General features: G+C 51.2%; 1 protein-coding gene across 2 annotated transcripts; it reads left to right on the forward strand.

The window, feature by feature from the left end:
* Positions 1-940: 940 nt before the first annotated feature.
* ROBO4 (roundabout guidance receptor 4) lies at positions 941-25,466 on the forward strand. 2 transcript variants are annotated; one of them, XM_038753938.1, is made up of 18 exons: positions 941-1,083; positions 1,834-2,178; positions 4,109-4,266; positions 5,054-5,174; positions 5,261-5,391; positions 5,493-5,736; positions 6,643-6,755; positions 7,237-7,405; positions 9,968-10,153; positions 11,617-11,659; positions 13,240-13,376; positions 14,987-15,238; positions 15,973-16,080; positions 18,120-18,219; positions 18,305-18,511; positions 18,633-18,970; positions 24,557-24,732; positions 24,938-25,466. In XM_038753938.1, the coding sequence occupies exons 1-18, from the start codon at positions 1,029-1,031 to the stop codon at positions 24,992-24,994; spliced, it is 2,940 nt and encodes a 979-aa protein (XP_038609866.1). In that variant the 5' UTR covers positions 941-1,028; the 3' UTR covers positions 24,995-25,466. The 2 variants fall into 2 exon arrangements, with proteins under 2 accessions (XP_038609866.1, XP_038609867.1); XM_038753939.1 differs by lacking the exons at positions 11,617-11,659; positions 13,240-13,376.
* The last annotated feature ends 236 nt before the right edge of the window (positions 25,467-25,702 follow it).

The raw sequence follows: 25,702 nt of genomic DNA on the forward strand, positions 1-25,702 counted from the left end.
GGGCATAGAGAAGCAGTGTGGCTCACTGGAAAGAGCCTGGGCTTTGGAGTCAGAGGTCAATCAATCAATCAATCGTATTTATTGAGTGCTTACTGTGTGCAGAGCACTGTACTAAGCGCTTGGGAAGTACAAGTTGGCAACATATAGAGACAGTCCCTACCCAACAGTGGGCTCATAGTCTAAAAGGGGATGGGTTCAAATCCCAGCTCCACCGCATGTCTGCTGTGTGACTTTGGGCAAGTCACTTCACTTCTCTGGGCTTCAGTGACCTCATCTGTAAAACGGGGATGAAGACTTTGAGCCCCCCGTGGGACAAGCTGATCACCTTGTAACCTCCCCAGTGCTTAGAACAGTGCTTTGCACATAGTTAGCGCTTAATAAATGTCATCATTATTATCATTACTATTATTAGTAATAGGACTGGAGGTCAAGGGTCTGGAAGGGGTCGAGTCAACGTTGGGGTGTACGGACAGGTTGGTTTTAAGGAGAGAGAAAAAGGGAAAAGTTATACTGGGGTCGGGGATGGAGATTAGGCTGGGGCAGGTACCCAAGGAAGGACTGACCCCAGAGGCAAAACCTTTTTGGGGTTAAGGGGATGGGGAAGGGGAGGACACAGGATGTGGCGGGGTTAGGGTTGGAGTGGTGGCCCTGAGCAGAGAACAGGGATTCTAGCTTTGAGTTTGGGGTCTCTTATCCCCTCATAGCGGCCCAAAGGCTGATGTCCCATTGTCCTGGGTCTGCTGTTACCTCACCGGTTGGTCTCAGGTGGCTCTGGGGGTGAAAGGGACCGGACGGGCCCAGTGGCTGGCCAGCCGGGGAGGAAATGGCCGTTTCCTCCCCCTCCTCCTGGGCGGGACTCCTGGTTACAAACAAGGCACAGCCTCCCAGTCCCATTCCGTCTTCTGCTGCCCCACGCCCGTCCCACCCCGAGGGCCCCAGAGCAGCAGAGGGACCTGCGGAGAGACCAGACGGGAGCTTCCGAGGGGCCCGGGGGACCCTGCTGAGAGCGGGGTTTTCCACGGGTAGAGATGAGGGTCTGGGACACGGCACTGCCCTTTCTGGGCCTGCTCCTACTCTTCTTGAGTGAGTAGGGGCTGGGGACACTGGAGGAAAGGGCAGAGGGGTGGGGACGCTGGAAGAAGAGGGGCACGGGGAGGTGGAACTAAGCAGGGGAGAGGGGTTGGGGTGCTGGAATAGCAATTTGGAGTTTGGAGTTCTCCAGCGAATGCCCCTGTGGTGGTCCGGACATCGAGTGAGGGTGGGGGAGCGAAGGGGGAGGTGGGCTTGAGGCGCCGAGCCCTGATCGGCCCCTTCCACCACCCTCACTGTACCTCGCTCTCGCCTGTCCCGCCATCAACCCCCGGCCCACGTCATCCCCCGGGCCTGGAATGCCCCCAATCCCTCTGCCCATCCGCCAAGCTCGCTCTCTTCCTCCCTTCAAGGCCCTGCTGAGAGCTCACCTCCTCCAGGAGGCCTTCCCAGACTGAGCCCCTTCTTTCCTCTCCCCCTCGTCCCCCTCTCCATCCCCCCGTCTTACCTCCTTCCCTTCCCCACAGCACCTGTGTATATGTATATATGGTTGTACATATTTATTACTCTATTTATTTATTTATTTATTTATTTTACTTGTACATTTCTATCCTACTTATTTTATTTTGTTGGTATGTTTGGTTCTGTTCTCTGTCTCCCCCTTTTAGACTGTGAGCCCACTGTTGGGTAGGGACTGTCTCTATGTGATGCCGATTTGTACTTCCCAAGCGCTTAGTACAGTGCTCTGCAGATAGTAAGCGCTCAATAAATACGATTGATTGATTGATTGATTGATTCCACCAGGCTCCCGGGCCCAAGAATCGCAGCCCCGCAGCCTCACCCCACAGGAGGGTCTGCTGAGCCGCGGGCCTGGAACCGCCACCCTGAGCTGTGGTGCTCCAGGAGACCCCCCGTCCGCTGCCCGCTGGCTCTGGGATGGGGCACCCCTGAGCTCCAGCCCCTCCGGCCCTCACCGCCTCCTCCCTGATGGATCCCTCCTCCTCCTGCGGCCCCCCGCGAGAGGCCGGGCCCGCTCCGAGGACGTCTTCACCGACCAGGGGATCTATACCGACCAGGGCGTTTATACCTGCGAGGCCATCGATGAGCTCGACCCAGGGGCCGGAAAGGGGGTCAGGCTCCCAGTGGCCGGTGAGGGCCTGGGAAGACTTTGCGGGGCGGGGGTGGCACATTCCTGGGAGAAGGGGCAAGATGGAAGGGAAGGGAAGGGAAACTGGGATGGGACGGGAATGGGAGGAGAGAGGTAGGGGTCCAGGAAGAGATGGGGAACTGCTGTGGGGTGGGAGGAGCAGGAAGAGACGGGGGTTCTGGGCAGAGGGAATAATAATAACAATAACAATAATAATAATAGCATTTGTTAAGCGCTTACTATGTGCCAAGAGCTGCTCCGAGTGCTAGGGTGGATTTTACTTTGTTACTATGTTTTGTTTTGTTCTCTGTCTCCCCCTTCTAGACTGTGAGCGTCTCTATATGTTGCCAACTTGTACTTCCCAAGTGCTTAGTACGGTGCTCTGCACACAGTAAGCGCTCAATAAATACGATTGAATGAATGAATGAGTGAATGAATTCAAGGTGATCAGGTTGGACACAGTCCCTGTCCCACATAATTAATAATAATTGTGGCATTTGTTAAGCGCTTACTTTGTGCCAGGCGCTGTACTAAGTGCTGGGGTGGATACAAGCAAATCGGATTAGACACAATCCCCGTCCCAGATGGGGCTCACAGTTTCAATCCCCATTTTACAGTTAATAATAATAATGATGGCACTTGTTAAGAGCTTACTATGTGCAAAGCACTGTTCTAAGTGCTGGGGAGGTTACAAGGTGATCAGGTTGTCCCACATGGGGCTCACAGTCTTAATCCCCATTTTAAGGATGAGGGAACTGAGGCACAGAGAATAATAATAATAATAATGATGGCATTTATTAAGCGCTTACTATGTGCAAAGCACTGTTCTAAGAGCTGGAGAAGTTAAGTGACTTGCCCAAGGTCACACAGCTGACAATTGGCGGAGATGGGATTTGAACCCATGCCTTCTGACTCCCAAGCCCGTGCTCTTTCCATTGAGCCACATTCTGTAACTGAGGCAAAGAAAAGCGAAGGTCATTCATTCATTCATTCATTCATTCAATCGTATTTATTGAGCGCTTACTGTGTGCAGAGTACTGTACTAAGCGCTAGGGAAGTGCAAGTTGGCAACACATAGAGACGGTCCCTACCCAACAGCGGGCTCACAGTCTAGAAGGGGGAGACAGACAACAAAACAAAACATATGAACAAAATAAAATAAATAGAATAAATATGTACAAATAAAATAAATAGAGTAATAAATATGTACAAACATATATACATATATACAGGTGCTGTGGGGAGGGGAAGGAGGTAAAGCGGGAGGGATCAATCAATCAATCAATCAGTCGTATTTATTGAGCGCTTACTGTGTGCAGAGCACTGTACTAAGCGCTTGGGAAGTACAAGTTGGCAACATATAGGTCACACAGCAGACATGTGGCAGAGCCAGGATTAGAACCCACATCCTCTGACTCCCAACCCTGTGTTCTTTCCGCCGGGCCACGCTGCTTCTGGGGTGGGATGGGAGGAGCGGGATGGGGTGGGAGGAATGGGCAGAGGTGAAGAACTGTTGTGGGGTGGGATGGGCGGGATAGTGGGGGACTGACTATACCTTTATACCTGTATATATGTTTGTACATATTTATTACTCTATTTATTTTACTTGTACATATCTATTCTATTTATTTTATTTTGTTAATATGCTTGGTTTTGTTCTCTGTCTCCCCCTCCTAGACTGTGAGCCCGCTGTTGGGTAGGGACTGTCTCTATATGTTGCCAACTTGGACTTCCCAAGCGCTTAGTCCAGTGCTCTGCACACAGTAAGCGCTCAATAAATACGATTGATTGATTGATTGACTTGGGATAGGAGGAGTGGGACGCGGTGGGAGTCCTGGCAGAGGCGTAGTCCGGGAGAAGGGTCCCGGTGGAGGTGGGACTGACCAGGGGCGGGGGCTCCGACCGTCCTGCCGCCTTTCTCCCCGGACACAGCTCTGCGTGAGGATTTCCGTCTGCAGCCCCGAGACGTGGCGGCCGGGGAGGGGGACCGGCTGGTGTTGGAGTGCGAGCCGCCGCGCGGCCACCCCGAGCCCACTGTCTCCTGGAGGAAGGACGGGGAGCCCCTGGTCCCGGTGACCGGCCGGCACGTGGTGAGCGTCGTCGCACCTCTCAACAACGGCCCCTAAACGGGACGGTTGTACCGAAGGCCGGGATTCTGCCGATCCGCCAAGCTAGCTCTCTTCCTCCCTTCAAGACCCTGCTGAGAGCTCACCTCCTCCAGGAGGCCTTCCCAGACTGAGCCCCTTCCTTCCTCTCCCCCTCGTCCCCCTCTCCATCCCCCCATCTTACCTCCTTCCCTTCCCCACAGCACCTGTATATATGTCTATATGTTTGTACATATTTATTACTCTATTTATTTTACCTGTACATATCTATCCTATTTATCTTATTTTGTTAGTATGTTTGGTTTTGTTCTCTGTCTCCCCCTTTTTAGACTGTGAGCCCACTGCTGGGTAGGGACTGTCTCTATATGTTGCCAATTTGTACTTCCCAAGCGCTTAGTACAGTGCTCTGCACATAGTAAGCGCTCAATAAATACGATTGATGATGATGATCCTCAGGAACCCCCTTCCCCGTTCCCCTTCCCGCCCCGCTCCTGAGGCCCTTCGCCCCAATCCCGTACTATGTACTGGGGTAGATACAAGCTCACCAGGTTGGACGCAGATCATTTAGTTCTATTTGTTCTGACGATTTTGACACCTTTCTATATGTTTTGTTGTCTGTCTCCCCCTTCTAGACTGTGAGCCCGTTGTTGGGTAGGGACCGTCTCTACATATTGCCGACTTGGACTTTCCAAGCGCTTAGTACAGTGCTGGGCGCACAGCAAGCGCTCAATAAATACGATTGAATGAACGAACGGATCCCCCTCCCTTCCAGGTGTCCAGGGGATCCCTGCTGGTGACCCGGGCGGAGAGAAGCGACTCGGGCAACTACGTGTGCGTGGCGACCAACGCGGCTGGTCAGCGAGAGAGCCGGACGGCCAGGGTGTCCATACGGGGTGAGGCCCGGAGGAGGGAGTGGGGATTGTGGGGGGGCTGGGAGGTGTGGGGCTGAGCCTCACCCCCAGACCCTCCTGGCCCCCAGTAGAGACCCCGGCCTCCGCCCGCGATGAGCCTCTGGAGCTGCTGGTTCTGCGCGTCCAGCTGGAGAACGCGACGGTGCTGACCCCCGGCCTGGGCTCCGCTTCGGGTCCAGCCGTGCAGCTCACCTGGAACGTGAGGCGGGCGCTGGGCAGAGGGAGCGGGGAGGTGAGGGCCCACGGGGGCTGAACGGGGCTCCCCAGGCCTCCCTTGACCCCCTCGTCCCCCGCATCCAGGAGATGGGCCCCGCCGCCCCCGCCCAGACTTACACAGCCCTGTTCCGGGCCCGGGACCCCTCGGGGACGGAGGGGTCGAGAGGCCCGGGCGGCCCCTGGGTGGAGCGGCCCCTGAAAGGCAGAAGGAGGGCCGAGCTGCGGGGCCTGGACTGGGGCCGAGGCTACGAGATCAAGGTGAGGCCGTCCTCGGGCCGGGCCCGGGGCCCGGACAGCAACGTGCTCATTCTGCAGCTGCCCGAGAAAGGTCAGGCCCGCGGACCTCTGCCAGGCCCTCCCTCCCGGAGACCCCTGCCCGTGGGGATTTATGGCAGACCCCTGCCCGCTAGCCAGAATCTGGGACCCTTCTCGACTGTGAGCCCGCTGTTGGGTAGGGACCGTCTCTATATGTTGCCAACTTGGACTTCCCAAGCGCTTAGTACAGTGCTCTGCACACAGTAAGCGCTCAATCAATACGATTGAATGAACGAATGAATCTCCCAGGCGGGGCAGAGGGAGGAAGTTCCAACTTCCAACTTCCAAGTTGAATTCTGGGGCGCTCCCAGAAGAACGTTCCCTCTGTCCATCCGCCAAGCTCGCTCTCTTCCTCCCTCCAAGGCCCTACTGAGAGCTCACCTCCTCCAGGAGGCCTTCCCACACTCAGCCCCCTCCTCCCCCTCTCCACCCCCCTGCCTTACCTCCTTCCCTTCCCCACAGCACCTGTATATATGTACATATGTTTGTATTTTACTTGTACATAGTTATTCTACTTATTTTATTTTGTTACTATGTTTAGTTGTCCGTCTCCCCCTTCTAAACTGTGAGCCCACTGTTGGGTAGGGACCGTCTCTATATGTTGCCAACTTGGACTTCCCAAGCGCTTAGTCCAGTGCTCCGCACACAGTAAGCACTCAATAAATACGACTGAATGCATGAATGGAAGTTGAATTCTGGGACCCTCCCCGAAACTTTCACGAGCCTTTGTCTCTCTGGCCTTCCATAACTCCTAGGCCAGGGGCCGAGGGGCCGTGGGCAGTGGCGGAGCTGGGAGGCTTCCCACGGTTGCCCACCGTCCTCCATCTCCCCGAGAGCCCCGCCTTCACACTCGCAACCCTGCTGCCCATTCTGCACGGTGCCCACGCCTTCTCAGCCCTTCCTGGCTTCCCCCCCGCAGTGCCCAGCGCCCCTCCCGAGGCCGTCACTCTGTACCGTGGCAACGACACCATCGTGGCCAGCTGGGCTCCACCTCCACGGGAGACCCGCAACGGCCTCATCCTCAGCTACCAGGTACCCGCCTCGGTCAATCAATCAATCAATCAATCGTATTTATTGAGCGCTTACTATGTGCAGAGCACTGTACTAAGCACTTGGGAAGTACAAATTGGCAACACATAGAGACAGTCCCTACCCAACAGTGGGCTCACAGTCTAAAAGGTGGGCTCACAGCGCAGTGCCCTCGCTGCCCGGGCCCTTTGGCATCAGCTTGGTGCCAGGTGACCCCAGCCGGAGTAATAATAATGTTAATGATGGTAATAATGTTAAGCACTTAGTACAGTGCTCTGCACACAGTAAGCGCTCAAGAAATACGATTGAGCGAATGAATCATTGTAGCGCTTACTGTGTGCCAGGAACCATATTAGATGTTGAGGTGGACACAAGCAAATGGGGTTGGGCACCGTCCCTGTCCCTCCTGGGGTTCACAGTCTTAGTAGGGGTGGCTTCGTCCTCCGGTCCCGCGTGGCACTGATCTCCGTCCATTGTGCCCCAGCTCCAGTGCCTGGTGAACGCCTCGATGCCTCCTGCCAACTGGAGTGTGGCTGCCAGTCCAACCCACGCGGAGATTGGCGCCTGGGCGCCCGGCTCCTACTGCGTTCAGGTGGCCGCCGTCACCGGGGCCGGGGCCGGAGCCCTCAGCCGCCCCGTCTGCATCCTCATCGGTCAGTCCACCCATTCTCCACTGGCCCCCTCGCCCCATCCCTGCCTCCTCCTCCTGGCAGGCTGCCTAGAGGGTGGCGAGGGCTGCCAAGGGCAAGCGGGGGTCAACTGCTCCCTCTCTCCTTCATCCAGTACTGCCCAAGCGCTCAGTCCAGTGCTCTGCACACAGTAAGCGCTCGATAAATCCGAATGAATAACAATAATAATAATGATGGCATTTGTTAATTTGGCTTTTAGACTGTGAGCCCACTGTTGGGTAGGGACTGTCTCTATATGTTGCCATCTTGTACTTCCCAATCAATCAATCAATCGTATTTATTGAGCGCTTACTGTGTGCAGAGCACTGGACTAAGCGCTTGGGAAGTACAAGTTGGCAACATATAGAGACAGTGGGCTCCCAAGCGCTTAGTCCAGTGCTCTGCACACAGTAAGCACTCAATAAATATGATTGATTGATTGTTAAGCGCTTACTATGTGCACAGCACTGTTCTAAGCGCCGGGGGTGATGCGAGGTGATCAGGTTGTCCCACTTGGGGCTCACAGTCTTAATCCTCATTTTACAGATGAGGTAACTGAGGCCCAGAGAAGTGAAGGGACTTGCCCAAGGTCACACAGCAGACATGTGGCAGAGCGGGGATTCGAATCATATTTATTGAGCGCTTACTGTGTGCAGAGCACTGGACTAAGTGCTTGGGAAGTACAAGTTGGAACTTCCAACTCGGAAGTTGGAAGTTGGAATTTCCTCCCTCTGCCCCGCCTGGGGGATTCATTCGTTCATTCAATCGTATTTATTGAGCACTTCCTGTGTGCAGAACACTGGACTAAGCGCTTGGGAAGTCCAAGTCGGCGACATAGAGAGACGGTCCCTACCCAACAACGGGCTCACAGTCTAGAAGGGGGAGACAGACAAGAAAACAAAATGTGTTTTGTTTTAATGGGCTCACATTAATAATAATAATAATAATGATGGTATTTGTTAAGTGCTTACTATGTGCAAAGCACTGTTCTAAGCACTGGGAGGACACAAGGTCATCAGGTTGTCCCACATAGGGCTCACAGTCTTCATCCCCATTTTACAGATGAGGTAACTGAGGCACAGAGAAGTTAAGTGACTTGCCCAAAGTCACACAGCTGACAAGTGGCAGAGGCGGGATTTGAACCCATGACCTCTGATTCCAAAGCCAGTGTTCTTTCCACTGAGCCATGTTGCTTCTCTGTCATTAAGACTGTGAGCCCCCCGTGGGACAACCTGATCACCTTGTAACCTCCCCAGCGCTTAGAACAGTGCTTAGCACATAGTAAGCGCTTAATAAATGCCATTATTATTATTAGTAAGTGCTTAACAAATATCACTATTATTATTATTAATAGTTATTAATCCCCCACATAGCACTTAATAAATGCCATTATTATTATTATTATGTGGACGGGTGTCAAGTAGTCAGAACAAATATATATATATATATGTTTGTACGTATTTATTACTCTATTTTACTTGTACATATTTATTCTATTTATTTTATTTTGTTCATATGTTTTGTTTTGTTGTCTGTCTCCCCCTTCTAGATTGTGAGCCCGCTGTTGGGTAGGGACCGTCTCTATATGTTGCCAACTTGGACTTCCCAAGCACTTAGTACAGTGCTCTGCACACAGTAAGCGCTCGATAAATATGATTGAATGAATGAATGAAAGTCATCAGAACAAATATATGTATATATGTTTGTACGTATTTATTACTCTATTTTACTTGTACAGATTTATTCTATTTCTTTTATTTTGTTAATATGTGTTGTTTTGTTGTCTGTCTCCCCCTTCTAGACTGTGAGCCCGCTGTTGGGTAGGGACCGGCTCTAGATGTTGCCAACTTGGACTTCCCAAGCGCTTAGTCCAGTGCTCTGCACACAGTAAGCGCTCAATAAATACAATTGAATGAATGAGTGAATGAAAGTCGTCAGAACAAATATACGTATATGTATATACGTTTGTACGTATTTATTACTCTATTTTACTTGTACATATTTATTCTATATATTTTATTTTGTTACTATGTTTGGTTTTGTCGTCTGCCTCCCCCTTCTAGACTGTGAGCCCGCTGTTGGGTAGGGACCGTCTCTCTATGTTGCCACCTTGGACTTCCCAAGCGCTTAGTCCAGTGCTCTGCACACAGTGAGCGCTCAATAAATACAATTGAATGAATGAGTGAATGAAAGTCAGAACAAATATACGTATATGTATACACGTTTGTGCGTATTTATTACTCTATTTTACTTGTCCATATTTATTCTATTCATTTTATTTTGTTAATATGTTTTGTTGTCTGTCTCCCCCTTCTAGACTGTGAGCCCGCCGTTGGGTAGGGACCGTCTCTCGATGTTGCCGACTTGGACTTCCCAAGGGCTTAGTCCGGCGCTCTGCCCGCAGTAAGCGCTCAACAAATACGACCGAATGAACGAATGAGTGAAATCGAAATAAAGCCAGATGCACGTCCTTAACCAAATAAATAGAATGGCAAATATGTCCAAGGCCTGGGCCTCCTGAACGACTCCCGGTCTTGTCTCCTACAGAGTTGCCGCGGGAGTGGGAGGCCCGGGATCCCGGGAAGGCCGAGCTGTTGGCGTTGGAGCAGCTTCAGGAGACGCTGAGCAGGCCGGAGGTCATCGCTGGAGCCGGGGCCGGGCTGTGGCTGCTGCTGCTGGGGGCCGCCGTGTGTTTGCGTCGCCGGCGCCGAGTGCGAACCGGCCTGGCCTCGGGTGAGGGGTCCGGAGACGGGACGGGGCCCGGCCAGCGGCACCGGGAGACCCGGGAAGGGGTGCGGTGCTAAATTGAGGCCTAGCGGATAGAGCATGGGCCCGGCTTCCCATCAGCTCCCTCATCTGTAAAATGGACCGCGTGGGACAACCGGATCACCTTGGATCCTCCCCAGCGCTTAGAACAGTGCATTGCACATAGTAATAATAATAACGGCATTTATTAAGAGCTTACTAGGTGCAAAGCGCTGTTCTAAGCACGGGGGAGGTTACAATAATAATAATAATAATGGCATTTATTAAGCGCTTGCTAGGTGCAAAGCACTGTTCTAAGCGCTGGGGAGGTTACAATAATGATAATAATGATGGCATTTATTAAGCGCTTGCTAGGTGCAAAGCGCTGTTCCAAGCGCTGGGGAGGTTACAAGGAGATCAGGTTGTCCCACGGGGGGCTCACAGTCTTAATCCCCATTTTCCAGATGAGGGAACTGAGGCCCAGAGAAGTGAAGTGACTTGCCCAAAGTCACACAGCTGACCAGTGGCAGAGCCAGGATTTGAACCCATGACCCCTGACTCCAAAGCCCAGGCTCTTTCCACTGAGCCACGCTGCTTCTCTAGTAAGCGCTTAACAAATGCTATTATTATTACTATTACTATTATTATTATTACTATTATTATTATCCCGGCTCTGCCGCTGCTCCGCTGTGTGACCTTGAACGAGTCATTTCACTTCTCTGGGCCTCAGTTCCCTCATCTGTAAAATGGGAATGAAGACTGTGAGCCCCATGTGGGTCAGGGACTGTCCAACCTGATTATCCCATACCCACCTCAGTGCTTAGTACAGTGCCTGGCACCTAGTAAGCGCTGAACAAATACTATTATTATTATTAGTAGTATTATTATCATTATTATTATTATTATTATTATTATTATTATCCCAGCTCTGCCGCTGCTCCGCTGTGTGACCTTGAATGAGTCATTTCACTTCTCTGGGCCTCTGTTCCCTCATCCGTAAAATGGGAATGAAGACTGTGAGCCCCATGTGGGTCAGGGACTGTCCAACCTGATTATCCCGTACCCACCTCAGTGCTTAGTACGGTGCCTGGCACCTAGTAAGAGCTTTACAAATACCATTATTATTATTATTATTATTATCCCGGCTCTGCCGCTGCTCCGCTGTGTGACCTTGAACGAGTCATTTCACTTCTCTGGGCCTGCGTTCCCTCGTCCGGAAAATGGGAATGCAGACTGTGAGCCCCATGTGGGCCCGGGACTGTCCAACCTGATTAACCCGTACCCACCTCAGCGCTTAGTACAGTGCCTGGCACCTAGTAAGCGCTTAACAAATACCATTATTGTTAATAAAGTCCGAGAGGGGGAGGAGGGGGTGCAGCAGAGCTCTGGGAAATTGGGAACTGGGGTCTTACGCTTCATCCTGTTTCTCCCCTCCGCCGCCCGGGCTGCAGGACTGTACAGATACTCCAGCGCTGACACCATCCTAAAACACCGGTGAGAAGTGGGGAAGGGACTGGGGCCATCACCCCCTCTGCCCCCGCGTTTTCCCCCCCTCATCCCTGCCCCTTCCAGACCGATTGGCCCTCGGAGGTGGGCCCACACCATCAATCATATTTATTGAGCTCTCACTGTGTGCAGAGCACTGTACTAAGCGCTTCTCTACACGTAGAGAAGCGGCGTGGCGTGGCGGCTAGAGCACGGGCCTTGGAGACAGAGGACGTGGGTTCTAATCCCCGCTCCGCCACTGGTCTGCTGGGTGACCTTAGGCAAGTCGCTTCACTTCTCCGTGCCTCAGTCACCTCATCTGTAAAATGGGGATTAAGACTGTGAGCCCCACGTGGGACAACCTGATCACCTTGTATCCCCCAGCACTTAGATCAGTGCTTTGCACATAGTAAGCACTTAACACATACCATCATTATTATTATTATTATTCTCTGTGCCTCAGTCACCTCATCTGTAAAATGGGGATTAAGACTGTGAGCCCCACGTGGGACATCCTGATCATCTTGTATCCCCCCAGTGCTTAGAACGGTGCTTTGCACATAGTAAGCGCTTAACAAATACCATCATTATTATTATTATTTTTATTCTCTGTGCCTCAGTCACCTCATCTGCAAAATGGGGATTAAGACTGTGAGCCCCACGTGGGACAACCTGATCACCTTGTATCCCCCAGCACTTAGATCAGTGCTTTGCACATAGTAAGCGCTTAACACATACCATCATTATTATTATTATTATTCTCTGTGCCTCAGTCACCTCATCTGTAAAACGGGGATTAAGACTGTGAGCCCCCCGTGGGACAACCTGATCACCTTGTATCCCCCCAGTGCTTAGAACAGTGCTTTGCACATAGTAAGCGCTTAACACATACTATCATTATTATTATTATTATTCTCTGTGCCTCAGTCACCTCATCTGCAAAATGGGGATTAAGACTGTGAGCCCCACGTGGGACAACCTGATCACCTTGTATCCCCCCAGTGCTTAGAACGGTGCTTTGCACATGGTAAGCGCTTAACAAATACCATTATTATTATTATTATTATTATTATTATTCTCTGTGCCTCAGTCACCTCATCTGTAAAACGGGGATTAAGACTGTGAACCCCACGTGGGACAACCCTATCACCTTGTATCCCCCCCAGTGCTTAGAACAGTGCTTTGCACATAGTAAGCGCTTAACAAATACCACTATTATTATTATTATTATTCTCTGTGCCTCAGTCACCTCATCTGCAGACTGGGGACTGAGACCGTGAGCCCCACGTGGGACAGGGACTGTGACCGACTCAACTGGCTTGCCTCCACCTTGGCGCTTAGTACAGTTCCTGGGACACTGTTGCCAACTTGGACTTCCCAAGAGCTTAGTACAGCGCTCTGCACACAGTAAGCGCTCAATAACTACGATTGATTGATTGACTGATTGATTGGGACACAGTAAGGGCTGAACAGATACCATTTTTATGATGTCCCGGTGCCCACGCAGTGCCTCCGAAGTATGCTGACCCTTCTTGGCCTCCCCCATGCCCTCTCCGCGCCCTTCTGATGGTCAGTGCCCACACTCCTAGGCTGGACCTCAGCGAGTCCCCGTGGTTGGCGGACAGCTGGCGCTCCACGGCCGGCGGCCGGGACCTGAGTAGCCAAAGCAGCCTGAGCAGTCGCCTGGGCGGAGACACGCGAGACACCCTGGATGGCCGCCGCTCCCGTGAGTCCCATGGGGTCCCCGAGGTTGGGGTGTGTTGGGGGTGGGGGACGCCTCGCTCCCGCCCGCTTCCCCGACTCCTGCATGCAACATGAACCCATCGTTGGGTTGGGACCGTCCCTATAGGTTGCCTATTTGTCCTTCCCAAGCGCTTAGTACAGCGCTCTGCACCCGGTAAGCGCTCAATAAATACGACAGAAGGCCTAGCGGCTAGACCCCAGCCTGGGAGTCAAAAGGTCACAGGTTCCAACCCCGGCTCTTCCACTTCTCTGCTGTGTGATCTTGGGCGAGTCACTTTACTTCTCTGGGCTTCGGTTCTCTCATCCGTAAAATGGGGACTTCTCTGCTGTGTGACCTTGGGCGAGTCACTTTACTTCCAGCGCTTAGGACAGTGCTTTGCACACAGTAAGCACTTAACAAATGCCATCATTATTATTATTATTCTCTGGGCTTCAGTTCTCTCCTGAACTAGACTAGACTAGACTTGCCTGGCTAGACTGTGAGCCCACTGTTGTCTCTATATGTTGCCAACTTGTACTTCCCAAGCGCTTAGTACAGTGCTCTGCACACAGTAAGCGCTTAACAAATGCCATCATTATTATTGTTATTAAAATTATTATTATTAAAATGGGGATTGAGACTGTGAGTCCCTCACGGGACAGGGACTGTGTCCCACCCTATTTGCTCAAATCCACCCTGGCACTTAGTATGGTGCCTGGTTAGACCGTGAGCCCACTGTTGTCTCTCTATGTTGCCAACTTGTACTTCCCAAGCACTTAGTCCAGTGCTCTGCACACAGTAAGCACTTAACAAATGCCATCATTATTATTATCATTCTCTGGGCTTCAGTTCTCTCATCCGTAAAATGGGGATTGAGACTGTGAGTCCCTCACGGGACAGGGACTGTGTCCCACCCTATTTGCTTGAATCCACCCCAGTACTTAGTATGGTGCCTGGCTAGACTGTGAGCCCACTGTTGTCTCTATATGTTGCCAACTTGTACTTCCCAAGCGCTTAGTCCAGTGCTCTGCACACAGTAAGTGCTTAACAAATGCCATCATTATTATTATTATTATTTTCTGGGCTTCAGTTCTCTCATCCGTAAAATGGGGATTGAGACTGTGAGTCCCACACGGGACAGGGACTGTGTCCCACCCTATTTGCTCGAATCCACGCCGGCACTTGGTATGGTGCCTGGCTAGACCGTGAGCCCACTGTTGTCTCTATAGGTTGCCAACTTGTACGTCCCAAGCGCTTAGTACAGCGCTCTGCACACAGTAAGCGCTTAACAAATGCCATCATTATTATTATCATTCTCTGGGCTTCCGTTCTCTCATCCGTAAAATGGGGATTGAGACTGTGAGTCCCACACGGGACAGGGACTGTGTCCCACCCTATTTGCTCAAATCCACCCCGGCACTTAGTATGGTGGCTGGCTAGACCGTGAGCCCACTGTTGTCTCTATAGGTTGCCAACTTGTACTTCCCAAGCGCTCTGCACACAGTAAGTGCTCAATAAATATGATTGAATGACTGAATGAATGAATGGCACATAGTAAGCGCTTACCAAATACCATCATTATTATTACTATTATTATTTTTTTTATCCTGCAGTGATTTCCAGTGAGGGCCGCAGCCCGGGCGTCCCCCTCCTGCCCGACACCAGGACTTTCTACGGCTCCCTGATTGCCGAGCTGCCCACTGGCCCCCCCGGGCCCCGGCCCGCCCGGCGCCTGGCCCCTCAGCTGGCCCGTCTGTCCAGCCCCTGGCCCAGCTCTGATAGCCTCTGCAGCCTCCGCCGGGCGACTCCTCCCCTGCCCCCCTCCATCGCCCACCCGACGGCCTGGAGGAGAGGGGGGAAGCTCGGTGAGGGTGGGAAGAGGCCTGGAGCACTGGATAATCAATCAATCAATCGTATTTATTGAGCACTGACTGTGTGCAGGGCACTGGACTAAGCGCTTGGGAAGTCCAAGTTGGCAACATAGAGAGACGGTCCCTACCCAACAGTCTAGAAAAGCCCACCCTTCACCAGATCTGGCGTGGGTGGGGGGCTGGACCTCCTGAGGTCCCCTTCCTGGGGGCCTGAGGAGGAAAAGGGGTGAAGGGGCTGGGGTCCCACTTGATAGAGGGAAGGAGGGAGGTTCCAGCTTTCCAGCCCCTTCTGACTCTTTTCCCATTTTTCTGCCCATCCGCCAAGGTAGCTCTCTTCTTCCCTTCAAAGCCCTACTGAGAGCTCACCTCCTCCAGGAGGCCTTCCCACACTGAGCCCCTTCCTTCCTCTCCCCCTTGTCCCTCTCTCCATCCCCACATCTTACCTCCTTCCCTTCCCCACAGCACCTGTATATATGTATATATGTTTGTACATATTTATTACTCTATTTATTTTACTTGTACATATCTATTCTATTTATTTTATTTTGTTAGTATGCTTGGTTTTGTTCTCTGTCTCCCCCTTTTAGACTGTGAGCCCACTGTTGGGTAGGGACTGTCTCTATATGTTGCCAACTTGGACTTCCCAAGCGCTTAGTACAGTGCTCTGCACACAGTAAGCACTCAATAAATACGATTGATTGATTGATTGATTGATTTTCTCTCCCCAGAGCTCCATCAGGCAAACAGCTCTCCCCTGCCGCCCTTCAACCGTCCCGGACAACTGTGGAGCTGGGAACTGGGGGGCATTGACAATGGGGTCCTTCCCCGGCGCCCACGTGAGAAGGGAATTCTGTGGGGATTTGGGAGGGGGGCCTGGCCATCTGAGAGGTGACTCTGGAGGCCCTTTTTCCTCTCCTCCTCCCCATCTTCCCCGCCCTACCTCCTTCCCTTCATTCATTCAATCGTATTTATTGAGCGCTTACTGTGTGCAGAGCACTGTAGTAAGCCCTTGGAAAGTACAATTCGGCAACAGAGACAATCCCTACCCAACAACAGGCTCACAGGCTACAAGGAGGGAGACAGACATCAGAACAAGTAGGCAGGCATCAATATAATAATAATAATAATAATAATGGCTTTTATTAAGCGCTTACTATGTGCAAAGCACTGTTCTAAGCGCTGGGGCAGTTACAAGGTGATCAGGGGGCTCACAGTCCTAATCCCCACTTTACAGATGAGGTAACTGAGGCACAGAGAAGTTAAGTGACTCTCCCAAAGTCACAAAGCTGGTAAATATATAAATAAGTAGAACTATAGATATCAATATAGATAAATAAAATTATATATATATATATATATACATCATTAATAAAATAAATAGAATAATAAACATGTACATATATACACAAGGGCTATGGGGTGGGGAGGAGGGTAGAGCAGAGGTGGGGAGTTGGGGCGATGAGGAGGGGAGGAGCCGAGGAAAAGGGGGGCTCAGTCTGGGAAGGCCTCCTGGAGGAGGTGAGCTTTCAGTAGGGCTTGGGAGGGGAAGTGTTCTGTTCTTTCCCAGCATTTAACACAGTTTTCTGCACACAGTATGAGCTTAATAAATACTATTTCTACTATTACTACTACTTAGCACAGGTCTCTGCACCCAGTCCCTTCCCCAAAGCACCTGTATATATGTCTGTACAGATTTATTAATCTATTTATTTTACCTGTACATATTTACTATTCTATTTATTTTGTTAATGATTAATTAATTAATCAATAATGGCATTTATTAAGCGCTTACTATGTGCAAAGCACTGTTCTAAGTGCTGGGGAGGTTACAAGGTCATCAGGTTGTCCCCCGGGGGGGGCTCCCAGTCTCAATCCCCATTCTACAGATGAGGGAACTGAGGCCCAGAGATGTTAGGTGACTTGCCCAACGTCACACAGCTGACAATTGGCGGAGATGGGATTTGAACCCCTGACCTCCGACTCCAATAGCCCAGGCTCTTTCCACTGAGCCCCACTGATGATGTGCATTTAGCTTTAGTTCTGTTTGTCCTGACGACTCGACACCCGTCCACATGCTTTGCTGTCCGTCTCCCCCTTCTAGACTGTGAGCCCGTTGCCGGGTAGGGACCGTCTCTCTACGTTGTACTTCCCAAGCGCTTAGTCCAGTGCTCCGCACACAGTAAGCGCTCAATAAATACGACTGATGATGATGATGTGCATTTAGCTTTAGTTCTATTTGTCCTGACGACTCGACACCCGTCCACATGCTTTGTTGTCCGTCTCCCCCTTCTAGACTGTGAGCCCGTTGCCGGGTAGGGACCGTCTCTCTACATTGTACTTCCCAAGCGCTTAGTCCAGTGCTCCGCACACAGTAAGCGCTCAATAAATACGATTGATGATGATGATGTGCATTTAGCTTTAGTTCTATTTGTCCTGACGACTCGACACCCGTCCACATGTTTTGTGGTCCATCTCCCCCTTCTAGACTGTGAGCCCGTTGCCGGGTAGGGACCGTCTCTCTATGTCGTACTTCCCAAGCGCTTAGTCCAGTGCTCCGCACACAGTAAGCGCTCAATAAATACGATTGATGATGATGACGTGCATTTAGCTTTAGTTCTATTTGTCCTGACGACTCGATGCCCGTCCACATGCTTTGCTGTCCGTCTCCCCCTTCTAGACTGTGAGCCCGTTGCCGGGTAGGGACCGTCTCTCTACGTTGTACTTCCCAAGTGCTTAGTCCAGTGCTCTGCACACAGTAAGTGCTCAATAAATATGATTGATTGATTGATTGATTAATCTGGCCGGGCCCTGGCAGGCTGGTGGTGAGGCCCAGGCCGGGCCGCTCACCGGGTACCTCGTGTCCTTCTCTCCCCAGGAGCCGTACCCCGGACGAGGGCTTCTTGGAGACCCCCGGGGACTCAGCTCCTCGGCCCTCTCCCCCCGGCACCCCCGCCCCCTCAGAGCCAGCAGCACCCGTAAGGAGGTGGGGACGAGGGCCCAGGGCCTGGGGGAGACGGGGGCGACGGGTTCGGCTGACGGGCCGTTCTCCCTCCCGCCCAGCTCTGACAGGGGCACCTCGGACCCATGGACATCTTCACCGCTGCCCCCGGCTGCCCCCGCTCCTCCACCCAGCTCCCTCAACCCCTCCGTCTCCAGCCGGCTGTCCTCCTCTACGCTGTCCTCCCTGGGGGACGATCGGGACAACGTGCTGACCCCCGAGGACGTGGCCCTGTGCCTAGAGCTCGGTGACGGGGTAGAGGGTCCCAGGTGAGGTGGGCCGCAGCAGGTGGCAGGGGTCCAGCCTGGACGTGGAGAGGGGAGAGGCGGGGGCATGGTGGTTCTGGGGGGCGTCTATCAAGGGACTGAAAGAGCGGTCTGTCTGTCCCAGGGTTGGCTCTCCCCTTCCACGAGCCCCATCCCCTCCCACCAGTTTTGGCTACATCCCAGCTGCCCCCGGACTGGTGGCGGGGGCCGGAGAGGGGCCTACAGCCCAGGCCTCCCTGTGCCCGGCCCGGCCCGGCCGCACCCCTTCGCCCAGCGAGGCTTCCCTGGCCAACGGCTGGGGCTCGGCCTCCGAGGACAATGGCGTCAGCGCCCGCACCAGCCTGGTCAGCTCCTCCGACGGCTCCTTCCTGGCCGATGCCAACTTCGCCCGTGCCCTGGCTGTGGCGGTGGACAGCTTCTGCCTCAGCCTGGAAACGGGGGAGAGTGATCCAGTCTTTGCAGGTATTTAATAATAATAATAATAAAAACGGTGTTTATTAAGCGCTTGCTATGTGCTGTTGGGTAGGGACCGTCTCTAGATGGTCAACTTGGACTTCCCAAGCGCTTAGTACAGTGCTCTGCACACAGTAAGCGCTCAATAAATACGATTGAATGAATGAATGAATGAAAAGGACCGCCTCCCCCTCCCCACACCACCTGTATATATGTTTGTACGTATTTATTCCCCGATTTATTTATTTTACTTGTGCATATTTATTCTATTTATTTTATTTTGTGAATATGTTTTGTCTTGTTGTCTGTCTCCCCCTTCTAGACTGTGAGCCCACTGTTGGGTAGGGACCGTCTCTAGATGTTGCCAACTTGGACTTCCCAAGCACTTAGTACAGTGCTCTGCACACAGTAAGCGTTCAATAAATACTATTGAATGAATGAATGAATGAATGCAAAGCACTGTTCTAAGCGCTGGGGAGGTTACCAGGTGATCAGGTTGTCCCACAGGGGGGCTCACAGTCTTCATCCCCATTTGACAGATGAGGTCACTGAGGCCCAGAGAAGTGAAGTGACTTGCCCAAAGTCACACAGCTGACAATTGGCGGAGCCGGGATTTGAACCAGTGACCTCTGACTCCAAAGCCCGGGCTCTTTCCCACTGAGCCACGCTCCTTCTCTATTTATTCGTTTATTCATTCAATCGTGTTTCTGGAGCTCTTACTATTCATTCAGTCATATTTATTGAGCACTTACTGTGTGCAGAGCACTGTACTAAGCGCTTGGGAAGTACAAGTTGGCAACATATAGAGACGGTCCCTACCCAACAGCGGGCTCACAGACTAGAAGAGCGCAGAGCACTGTACTGAGCACGTGGGAGAGTGCGATATAACGATAAACAGACACATTTCCTACCCACGATGAACTTACAGTCTAGAAGGGGAGACAGATCATCATCAGTCGTATTTATTGAGCGCTTACTGTGTGCAGAGCACTGTACTAAGCGCTTGGGAAGTACAAGTTGGCAACATATAGAGACAGTCGTGACTATGGATAAATTACGGATGTGGTCATAAGTGCTGTAGGGCTGGGAGGGGGGATGGATAAAGGGAACAAGTCAAGGTGACATAGAAGGGAGCAGGAGAAGAGAAAAGGAGGGCTAAATAATAATAATAATAATCAATCGTATTTATTTATTGAGCGCTTACTGTGTGCAGAGCACTGTACTAAGCGCTTGGGAAGTACAAGTACAAGGAAGTATAATAATAATGATGGCATTTATTAAGCACTTACTATGTGCAAAGCACTGTTCTAAGTGCAGGGAAGGTTACAAGATGATCAGGTTGTCCCACGGGGGGCTCACAGTCTTCATCCCCATTTTACAGATAAGGTAACTGAGGCACAGAGAAGTGAAGTGACTTGCCCAAACTCACACAGCCGACAATTGGCAGAGCCGGGATTTGAACCCATGACCTCTGACTCCAAAGCCCGGGCTCTTTCCACTGAGCCACACTGCTTCTCTAGTCAGGGAAGGCCTCTTGGAGGAGATGGGCTTTCAAAAAGACTTTGAAGAGGGGGAGAATAAATGTCCGTCGGTATGACTCAGGGTGGGCACAGCCCAGGGAAGATTGGGGGTTGGCACTGACTGGGTTTAGTACAGTGCTTAGTACAGTGCTCTGCACACAGTAAGTGCTCAATAAATATGATTGATTGATTGATTGATTGGGCCAGAACAGAAAAGTGTGACAAGAAAAGCATAGCCCCAGGCCTCCAGCATCCAGAAGACAAGAAGCAGCGTGGCTCAGTGGAAAGAGCCCGGGCTTTGGAGTCAGAGGTCAGGGGTTCAAATCCCGACTCCGCCACTGGTCAGCTGGGTGACTTTGGGCGAGTCACTTCACTTCTCTAGCCTGTGAGCCCACTGTTGGGTAGGGACTGTCTCTATGTGTTGCCAACTTGTACTTCCCAAGCGCTTAGTACAGTGCTCTGCACACAGTAAGCACTCAATAAATACGATTGATTGATTGAGTCTCTGGGCCTCGGTTCCTTCATCTGTAAAATGGGGATTAAGACTGAGAGCCCCCCGTGGGACAACCTGATCACCTTGTAACCTCCCCAGCGCTTAGAACAGTGCTTTTCACATAGTAAGCGCGTAATAAATGCCAACTTGTACTTCCCAAGCACTTAGTACAGTGCTCTGCACACAGTAAGCGCTCAATAAATGCGATTGAAAGAATGAATGAACGCCATTAAAAAAATAAAAGGCAAATGAGTCAGAAAATCCCTAATCTCCCAAGGGCCAAACTTCCCACAGGACAGCCCTGTCTCAGATCGGATAGATGGGGATGCTCTTGATCTTAAAGATTCCTAAATCGGCATCTTCACACCAGAATCCCGGACTTTTTTTTTTTAATGGTATCTGTTATGCGCTTACTATGTGGTGGCACTGTACTAAACGCTGGGGTAGATACAAGTTAATCAGGTTGGACCCATTCCCTGTCCCACATAGGGCTCCCCATTTTACAGACTTGGGAAGTTCTCCTTTCAATCCACCTTCAATCCCACCTCTTTTTTATGGAAAATCAGAGGTTGCCGGGAGAGTTGAAAGAATAATAATAATAATGATGGCATGTGTTAAGCGCTATGTGCCAAGCACTGTTCTAAGCGCTGGGGAGGATACGAGGTGATCAGGTTGTCCCACGGGGGGCTCACAGTCTTCATCCCCATTTTACAGATGAGGTAACTGAGACAGAGAGACGTTAAGTGACTAGCCTGAAGTCACACAGCTGAAAAGTGGGGGAGTCGGGATTTGAACCCATGACCCATGAACCCATGACCTCTGACTCCCAAGCCCGTGCTCTTTCCATTGAGCCAGTGGGAATACGTGCGGCCTAATGGGTAGAGCACGGGTGTGGGAATCAGAAGGACCTGGGTTCTAATCCTGCCTCTGCCACTTGTCTGTTGTGTGACCTTATGCGGGTCACAATTTCTCTGTATCTCAGTTACCTCTTCTACACAATGTGGATTAAGATTGTGAGCTCTGTTTGGGACAGGGACTGTGTCCAACCCGATCATCTTGTATCTACAGTGTCTGCCACATAGTAAGTGCTTAACAAATCCCATAAAAAAATAAAACAATAATAATTTTGGAATTTGTTAAAGCGCTTACTATGTGCAAAGCACTGTTTTAAGCGCTGGGGAGGATACAAGGTGATCAGGTTGTCCTGGGGGGGGGCTCACAGTTTCCATCCCCATTTTGCAGATGAGGTAACTGAGGTGCAGAGAAGCTAAGTGGCTTGCCCAAAGTCACACAGCTGACAGGCGGCAGAGCCGGGATTTGAACCCGTGACCTCTGACTCCCAAAGCCGGGCTCTTTCCACTGAGCCACGCTGCTTCTCCATGCCCGGGAGGTTCCTCTAGACTGTAAGCTCGCTGTGGGCAGGGAACTGTTGCGTTATGCTCTCCCAAGCACTTAGTAATAATAATAATAATGATGATGATGGCATTTATTTAGCGCTTACTATGTGCAAAGCACTGTTCTAAGCCCTGGGGAGTTTACAAGGTAATCAGGTTGTCCCACGGGGGGCTCACGGTCTCAATCCCCATTTTCCAGATGAGGGAACTGATGCCCAGGGAAGTGAAGTGAACTTGCCCAAAGTCAATCAATCAATCAATCAATCAATCGTATTTATTGAGCGCTTACTGTGTGCAAAGCATTGGACTAAGCGCTTGGGAAGTACAAGTTGGCAACATACAGAGACAGTCAATCAATCAACAATCAATCAATCATATTTATTGAGCGCTTACTGTGTGCAGTAAGCACTGTTCTAAGCGCTTGGGAAGTCCAAGTTGGCAACAACTAGGGATGGTCCCTACCCAACTGTGGGCTCACAGTCTTAAAGGGGGAGACAGAACAAAACCAAACATACTAACAAAATAAAATAAATAGAATAGATATGTACAAGCAAAATAAATAAATAATTAAATAATTAAATGATTAAATACATAAATAAAGTCACCCAGCTGACAAGTGGCGGAGCCGGGATTAGAACCCATAATAATAATAATGGTATTTGTTAAGCGCTTACTATGTGCGAAGCACTGTTTTAAGCGCTGGGGGGACACAAGGTACATGCTCTGCACACGGGAAGTACTGATGGCATTTGTTAAGTGCTTACTATGTGCAAAGCACTGTTCTAAGCGCTGGGGAGTTTACAAGGTAATCAGGTTGTCCCATGGGGGGGCTCATGGTCTCAATCCCCATTTTCCAGATGAGGGAACTGAGGCCCAGAGAAGTGAAGTGACTTGCCCAAAGTCAATCAATCAATCAATCGTATTTATTGAGCGCTTACTGGGTGCAGAGCACTGGACTAAGCACTTGGGAAGTCCAAGTTGGCAACGTACAGAGACAATCAATCAACAATCAATCAATCGTATTTATTGAGCGCTTACTGTGTGCAGAGCGCTGGACTAAGTGCTTGGGAAGTCCAAGTTGGCAACATCTAGAGACAGTCCCTACCCAACAGTGGGCTCACAGTCTAGAAGGGGGAGACAGAGAACAAAACCAAACATACTAACAAAATAAAAGAAGTAGAATAGATATGTACAAGTAAAATAAATAAATAAATAAATATAAATAAAGTCACCCAGCTGACAAGTGGCCGAGTTGGGATTAGAACCCATAATAATAATGATGGTATTTGTTAAGCGCTTACTATGTGCGAAGCACTGTTCTAAGCGCTGAGGGGACACAAGGTACATGCTCTGCACACGGGAAGTACTGATGGCATTTATTAAGCGCTTACTATGTGCAAAGCACTGTTCTAAGTGCTGGGGAGTTTACAAGGTAATCAGGTTGTCCCATGCGGGGGCTCATGGTCTCAATCCCCATTTTCCAGATGAGGGAACTGAGGCCCAGAGAAGTGAAGTGACTTGCCCAAAGTGAATCAATCAATCAATTGTATTTATTGAGCGCTTACTGTGTGCAGAGCACTGGACTAAGCGCTTGGGAAGTCCAAGTTGGCAACGTACAGAGACAGTCAATCAATCAATCAACAATCAATCAATCATATTTATTGAGCACTTACTGTGTGCAGAGCGCTGGACTAAGCGCTTGGGAAGTCCAAGTTGGCAACATACAGAAACAGTCAATCAACCAATCAATCAATCGTATTTATTGAGCACTTACTGTGTGCAGAGCGCTGGACTAAGCGCTTGGGAAGTCCAAGTTGGCAACATCTAGAGACAGTCCCTACCCAACTGTGGGCTCACAGTTTAAAAGGGGTAGACAGACAACAAAACCAAACACATTAACAAAATAAAATGAGTAGAATAGATATGTACAAATAAAATAAATAAATAAATAAATAAATAAATAAATAAATAAATAAATAAATAAAGTCACCCAGCTGACAAGTGGCGGAGCTGGGATTAGAACCCATAATAATAATGATGGCATTTGTTAAGCGCTTACTATGTGCGAAGCACTGTTCTAAGCGCTGGGGGGGACACAAGGTACACGCTCTGCACACCGTAAGTACTCAAATATGACTGATGGGGAGGTGGGCGCCTTTCAATGGAGCTCTCCCTCTCTCCTCTGCAGACTTCTCCCCTCCAGCTTCTCCCCTGCACGGCCCCTTCCCCGCGGTCTTGAGTCTGCCCAGCCCAGTGCCGCTGGCAGGGTGGGACTGGATGGAGGAGATGGAGGCCAGATACAGGCTGTGGCTAGGGCGGGGGCCCCAGGCCCGCAGGCCGGCCAGCCTGGGCCCAAGCCCAACGGTGAGTGTCCGCGGGGAGGACGAGAATGAGGAGTCGGCGTTCCTGACCACAGTGGGAAAGGAGAGGAGAGGAGGGGAGCAGCGGGTTTGTGCCAAAGGCTGCCAAGGAGGAGGGCACCACTGGGAAAAGGGGCAGCAATGGAGCGATGGCTGTTGGGGGTTGTCAGCTCTGCCCTCACCCCGCCTTTCCCCCCCGACTCTACCAGATTCCTGACCAGCCCATCGCAGAGCCTGGGGACCAGGGCAGAGATGGCACCTCCTGATGCCCAGGGAGCCGGAGACCAGGGGCTGCATCTCTTGGCATCTCCTGGCTTGCGAATCCAGGCGATCCCTACCCCGCCCTGAGCCAAATCTCCCTTCCTCCCCTTGGGCGCCATTAGGAGGGTCCCCTTTCCGCTCCCCAGGCCGGCCCTGGTCATTCTCCGTATGGTGGGCCGTCCCTCATTATCATCTATCGTATTTTCCTGCCCTGCTACGGTTGGAGCGGGATCGGGGAAACCCTCCGGGCCTTCAGGCAGACTGGTGGAGGGAATAGCATTTTCCCCCTCAACACTCCTGAAAGGATCCGGCATTACAGTGGTTCCTGCCAAAGTCACGCTCCCACCACCGCCAGGAGAGAATCCAACCTTTTCCCCAACCCGTTTCCTCCTCCAACACAAACCCTCTTTCCCCATACAGCCGCTCCCCTATCCTATTGATCCTCATTCCCTTCCCGGACACCTCCCCACGTTGTAAATAAAGGGGAATTTTCCTGGAAGATGATGCTCGAGCCCTGTCTCTCACTGGTGCGGAGGCAGCAGGGATGGGAAGAGGGGGGAGGAGCAAGTGGTGGCCACCCAACTTGCAAAGGGGAAAGCGTCGGGGGGGAAAAAGGGAAATGGGGGAGAAGGGGAGGTGATGACAGAGGAGGAAACGGGGCGCTCCCTCGTCAGCATTTCTTCCTGCATTTGTTATCGATGTATTTATCCACC

This window comes from Tachyglossus aculeatus, chromosome 11, assembly GCF_015852505.1.
Source record: "Tachyglossus aculeatus isolate mTacAcu1 chromosome 11, mTacAcu1.pri, whole genome shotgun sequence".
Lineage (NCBI taxonomy): Eukaryota > Metazoa > Chordata > Mammalia > Monotremata > Tachyglossidae > Tachyglossus > Tachyglossus aculeatus.

Bases quoted from the DNA above. Each gene is read 5' to 3' on its own strand.
- ROBO4 (XM_038753938.1), top strand. From the start codon at position 1,029: ATGAGGGTCTGGGACACGGCACTGCCCTTTCTGGGCCTGCTCCTACTC. The intron at 1,084-1,833 runs GTGAGTAGGGGC...TGATTCCACCAG, and splicing joins CCTGCTCCTACTCTTCTTGA to GCTCCCGGGCCCAAGAATCG. The intron at 5,175-5,260 runs GTGAGGCCCGGA...CCTGGCCCCCAG, and splicing joins GGCCAGGGTGTCCATACGGG to TAGAGACCCCGGCCTCCGCC.